Raw genomic sequence first — 6,000 nt, 5'->3', positions numbered from 1 at the left:
GGCTGCATAGTATTCCATGGTGTACATATACCACAGTTGATAGTCTCTTTCTAAAATTCCCTACGGACCTAAGCTTATGTCCTTTCCTCTGGTCTCTGAGAATCAAGCAGTTCCTCTCTTATTTAATGTCAACTCATCTCTTCAGGCATCTTTTGAAATTTACCCATCATTGAACAACTCTGTGTAGTCAACCTTTTTCTTTCTTTACTAGATTCTTTTGTTTAATGTCTCCCAATATGAAGCAAAACAAAACAAAAAAACTTGTGAATATAGACTCTTCTTTAGCTGATATCTCTGCTGCACACTTCTCAAAAGACTAGCATCCTCCTGATACAGAGCCATAAAGGCCCGAGGTGGATCAACAGCAAAGATGTGGAGGGCATTATCTGGCTCAGCTATCAAGCTTGAGACGACCTCAAATTTTGGCAGCTGTTGCATGGCAAATTTATACAGGGAAGCAAACCTTGGTCCACCCCAAAATTCATGGCCTCCATTTTCAAAAATAAATCTAATTTACCTCAAGATTCAGAAAATAAATCAAAGGCTAGAAGATCCCAAATCTAAAAAGCTATCTATTAAGCTTTTTGGATGATCTATTCCAACAGCATTCCTTCCTCCAATACATTCCTTCTATGTATTCCACAATCTGCTATGCATGGTTTCCACCTCAGCCACTCTACTGGGACCACTCTCATCTTGATTACCCAGGCCCCTTATTGCCAAATTCAATAATCACTTCTAATTTCTCCTCTTGTTCTATTAACAAGGTCGCTTCTGCCTCCTGGAAATCTATTAGAATTCCAAGACATTCCTCTCTTCTGAATTTCCTTGTGAATCTCCAACTTCTTCTTCTCTAACTCTTGTAAGCTTCTTTTCCTCTCCCCAAATTCCAATGTCGATAAAAGCTGTGGAGAAGCTTTATGTTAACTATATAGAAATATTACTATGACAGGAGACTGAAACATATTTCCTTCTGCTTTAGGTGTTCTTATCTTAAGGGAGGAGGGTATATAATGATTAGATTTGTACATAATAGAATTCCTTCATTAGAATAATAACCTTAAGGTCTAATTTGTTCAGTTAAAGATAATTTTAACTCTCCTGTAAACAAGAGCAAAGGTGACAAAAATGAAGAGTGTTTATTTCCATCATCTGTAATATAAAATTGAAGTAATTACTGGCAAGAGCTTTTAAAGAACTTAATCATTGCCTGTTTGAATATGACTGGAAATGAGGCATCTGGAAAAAATCCTATCTAGACTTTGTGAGACTAGTTAATGGCCACCCCAACAAATGCCCCTATGCTATGCCTACCTGGGTATTTAAAGTAAAATGTTAGAAAGGAGGCAAATTGGGAGAAAACTTAGAAAGGTATTATGGTGTCAGTGTTCATAAAATATTTATAAAGTCACTTTTTCAGTGAGGCTTATTCAAAGACATCCTTATTCCCATGGTGTGTATTATATTTTGTGCTAATTAATTTGTCTACAATTTCTGCTTGACCACAATCTATGTACTTTTAAGTTATCCTGGGGCTCTAATTAAACCATGACTGCTAAGGAACTGGGTCTGATCAAAAAAATAGTGGAGTATTTCCCTTGATTATGACATCAAGCCTTTTCTCTTTTCACCTTGCATTCTTCCAGAGCTATTATAACCATCCTTAGAGTTTCATTTTTTTGAGACAGAGTATCACTCTGTCACCCTGGATAGAGTGCTGTGATGTCATAGCTCACAGCAACCTCAAACTCTTAGGCTCAAGACATCTTCTTGCCTCAGTTTTTCTTTCTTTCCTTTTTTTAATTTTAGTACTGATGTGGTCTCACTCTTGCTCAGGCTGGTCTGGAACTCCTGAGCTCAGGTGATCTGCTTGCCTCAGCATCCCAGAGTGCTAGGATTACCGGTGTGAGCCACCATGCCCAACCCATCCTCAGAGTTTCAAATACAACCTTTAGGTGGGTGATACCATGTCTTCAGCTCAGAGCTTTTCTTATCCTTCAAATTTATATTCCTCACAGCTGGGTGTATCTGTCTACTGGTAGACCTCAAAGATACCCTAAATGCTACAGGACTCAAACTGAATTTCTCAACTTCTGTTCTTTACAGGCTGTAAATCCTTAGCCCCTCCACCTTTGTTACCCTTCACATACTGATCAGTCCTCCAGTCTGTTGCTTAACCATCTTCTAGCTCTGTGGTTCAGTAACAGCAAGCTTCTTACTATTCTTCCACTTGATCATCCAGTTTCTGTCTCTGCTCATACTCATCCCTTGTCCTCAGTGCAGACCCCTTACCACACTCTCATCACAACTCCCTCTTCACTCGTATAACTTCTAGGCATTTAGAATGCAACCCAGGGACCATCTTCTCTGGAAGCTCCTCCCAGCAAAGTCTTACTTTCTTTCTTGGTCAGGTACCATTAAAGAGAACTCCCTTCAGTGCCTGGGCATGTTTTTATCCTCCCAATATTTACTGACATGACACTACTAGCTTTTTGGAGACAAGGGTGACATTTTATTAATTTTTGTATCTCTAGTCTTTCAGGCAGGTCTAATAAAGAAGGTACTCACAATTTATGCTTGTGAAATTAACAAGTAATGGATGAGAGATCCCTTCCCTCCCATAAAAGAGGACTCCTTTTCATCCCATTTTTGAGACAATCTCTTGCACTTCTGACTCTGTACCAGAGATCACAACCCAAAAAAAAAACAAAAAAAACCAAAAAAACCAAGTGGATACAGTTTAGTGTGGTGTTAGGCATTATGTGTTACTGGACAGTCCCCGCTGGAAATTATTAGATTTATATTTCAATTCTCTGATGAAGATGCCAGTAGAATGATTGAAAAGAAAAGGCCATTTGATCATCAAAGGCAGAATCAATAAAAAACAGTTGAAATGTATGTTCTGGGTGCAGGCTCCTGCTCCAAGAAGTCTCAAGATTATTACCCTGCCTTTAATATGCATGAAGAGCTGTGGGAAGATCATATCCGTTGACTTAGTCATTCCATTGAGGAATCTATTTGAAGAAGATAATCAGAATTATTGGCATATTTGAATAGAGATATTTAACACCACATTATTCACAACTAAACAGAAAGTAGAAAGAGCCTATACACCAGACATTAGCGATTAAGTAAATTATGGATATTTGTATGTTATGTAGCCACTAAAATGATGTTTACAAAAAGTTTTGATGATATTAGAAAATGTGTAGGAGAAATGGCAAGCTAAGCAAAATAAGCTCTGACTACAAAAATAAGAACTTAAAAGGATATGATCTCAATTATGTAAAAATACTGAGAAATTCTGGAAGAAAACACCAAAGGTTAATGGCACTTACCAAAAAGTGGAGAAATTATAGGCAATTATTATTTTTTCTTCACTGCATTTACCAAATATTTCAGGATAAGCATATGTAATATTTATAATAAGGTAAAACACAAATGTTTACTGACGAGAGTGGAATGTATTTTTTTTCCAGAAGTGAAGGTAACCTAAGGATTGACGAATTACTTAATTTTTAGTTGATAAATGCTTTTCCAGAAACTTTTAAGCTATTAAAAGGCAACTACTTTGAGAGGTGAAAATACCACCATCATATTAAAGTAAGGATAGAAGGTGGAAGTTATAATGAATTATATTTTCACAGTTACCTTTGATATATTCTTTTATTTTCTAGCTTCTACTTCTGCACCTGAATCAGCTTTAAAATGGTCTCTCTCTGAAACATGGCAAGGTGTTGAGGAGGGCTGGGGAGGATACAACCACAGCATTCCAGGCCCAGGGGATGACGTCCTGATTTTATCCAGTGAGTAAAATCCTTTATTCTTGAGATAAATCACAGACAGACTAAACTAGGCCAAATCTGATTAGGGATTATGTTTCATTTATCTTGTACAACACAGTAAAGAGTATGGAAATAAGTAGGCACTTAATGTTTACAATTCTCTTTTATGTGTTAATGTAGAAAAGGCATTTCACAGCCCAATGAAATCCAGAAACAATAGCTCCACTTACTTCATTTAAAGTGGAATAATTAATCATCATGCTAAAATGAGTTAGAATAATTTACTAAGTGAATAATTTTATTTTAGTTTAGTTTTTTGTTAAATTTTAATTAAAGTCATAACTGTATGCATTTATGGGGTACAATGTGATGATCTGATATACAATTTAGAATGCTTAAATCACCACTCTTGCTTGTTTTTGGTGGTAAGACATTTAAAATTTACTCTTAGTTATTTTGAAACATACCTTTGCATTATATATATTAGGTGAGATCCCACTGAATGTCCTTCCTCCTCCTGTTCGAGGGTACCAATTGCCATACCCTTCCCCTCCCCCTCTTCCCCCCTCCCACTTGCTAGACTATACTTGTGCTTTATCTTTCGTATGAATATGTGTTTATATATTGGTTTTATAATAGTATTGAGTACATTGGATACTTTTTTCTCATTTTGAGATACTTAACATAAAAGATGTAAAATCTCCATCGTTTTTATGGCTGAATAATATTCTGTGCTATCCATATATCACAACTTGTTATTCCATTCATGGGTGCTTGGGTTGCTTCCATGACTTGACAATTATGAATTGAGCTGCAGTGATCATTCTGATGCAAATGTCTTCGTGAAAAATGATTTTTATTCTTCTGGGTAGATACCTAGTAATAGAATTATAGGATGAAATGGAATGTCAACTTTTAGTTCTTTAAGGATTTGCCATACTTCTTTCCATAAAGGTCACATCAATTTTCAATCCCACCAGCCGTGTGTGTAGAAGTGTTCCCTTCTCTCCACATCCACAGCAGCATCTGGTGTTTGGGACGTTCTGATGTGGGCTAATCTCACTGGAGTTAGGTGATATCTCAAAGTGGTTTTGATTTGCATTTCTCTGATGATTAAAGATGATGAGATTTTTTTCATGTGTTTGTCACTTAACTGTCATCTTCAGAGAAGTTTCTTGCACACAAAGAAATGGGTTGTTTGTTTTTTTTTCTTATTGATTAATTTGAGTTCTCTGTGACCTTTGTCAGAATCACACCATGCAAAAATTTTCTCCCATTCTGAAGGCTGTTTGTTTTACTTACCGCGTCCTTAGCTGTGTAGAAGCTTTTTAGCTTGATCAAATCCCAGTTATTTATTTTTGGTGTTGCTTCAATTGCCAGGGTGGCGGGTGTCTTTCTTATAAAATATTTTCCCAGGCAAATATCTTCAAGTATTTTCCCTATACTCTCTTCTAGTATTTTATAGTTTCATGTCTTAAATTTAAATCTTTTATCCAGAGAGAATCAATTTTAGTTAGTAGTCAGAGGTATGAGTCCAATTTTAGTCTTCTACAAGTGGCTAAGAAGTTCTCCTAGCACTATTTGTTAAATAGAGATTCTTTTCCTCAATGCATGTTTTTGTTTGGCTTGTCAAAGATAAAATGATGCCATGTGGCTAGGTTTATCTTTAGATCCTTTATTCTAGTCCATAGATCTATGTCTCTATTTTTTTGCCAGTACCGTGCTGTATTAATCACTATAGATTTGTAGTATAACTTGAAGTCTGATAATGTGATACCTCCAGCTGTGTTTTTATTTCTAAGGATAGTATTGGCTATTTGGGTTTTTTTCTGATTCCATATAAAATGAAGTACTATTTTTTCAAGTTCTTTACAGTATGACATTGGTGCTTTGATGGGGATTGCATTAAATCTGTAGATTGTTTTTGGTAGTATGAACATTTTAACAATGTTGATTCTTTCCAACCACGAGCATGATATATTCTTCCGTTTGTTAACATCTTCAGCTATTTCTTTTCTCAGGGTTTCATAATTCTCTTTATAGACATCTTTCATGTCCTTTGTTAGATATATTCCTAGGTATTTCATCTTCTTTGTCACTACTGTAAAAGGAATAGAGTCTTTGATTATATTCTTGGCTTCACTATTTTTAGTATGTATAAAGGCTACTGATTTGTGAGTATTGATTGAGACACTTCTATATTCCTTGATCATTT

The 6,000-nt window shown here is 35.8% G+C and overlaps 1 protein-coding gene across 1 annotated transcript in view; it reads left to right on the top strand.

Moving 5' to 3' along the window:
- PKHD1 (PKHD1, fibrocystin/polyductin) overlaps positions 1-6,000 on the top strand; it is a 435,622-nt gene that overhangs the window by 246,020 nt on the left and 183,602 nt on the right. Inside the window, exon 51 of the mRNA XM_023513135.1 lies at positions 3,678-3,806. Within this exon, the coding sequence (XP_023368903.1) occupies positions 3,678-3,806 (129 nt within the window). The remainder of the gene's footprint in view (positions 1-3,677; positions 3,807-6,000) is intronic.

The sequence above is a fragment of the Otolemur garnettii genome, unplaced genomic scaffold, assembly GCF_000181295.1.
Source record: "Otolemur garnettii isolate 467f Iridium unplaced genomic scaffold, OtoGar3 scaffold00035, whole genome shotgun sequence".
Taxonomy (NCBI): Eukaryota; Metazoa; Chordata; class Mammalia; order Primates; family Galagidae; genus Otolemur; species Otolemur garnettii.
Note: the sequence above shows the minus strand (reverse complement) of the source record. Positions and strands in the feature narration are given on the sequence as shown.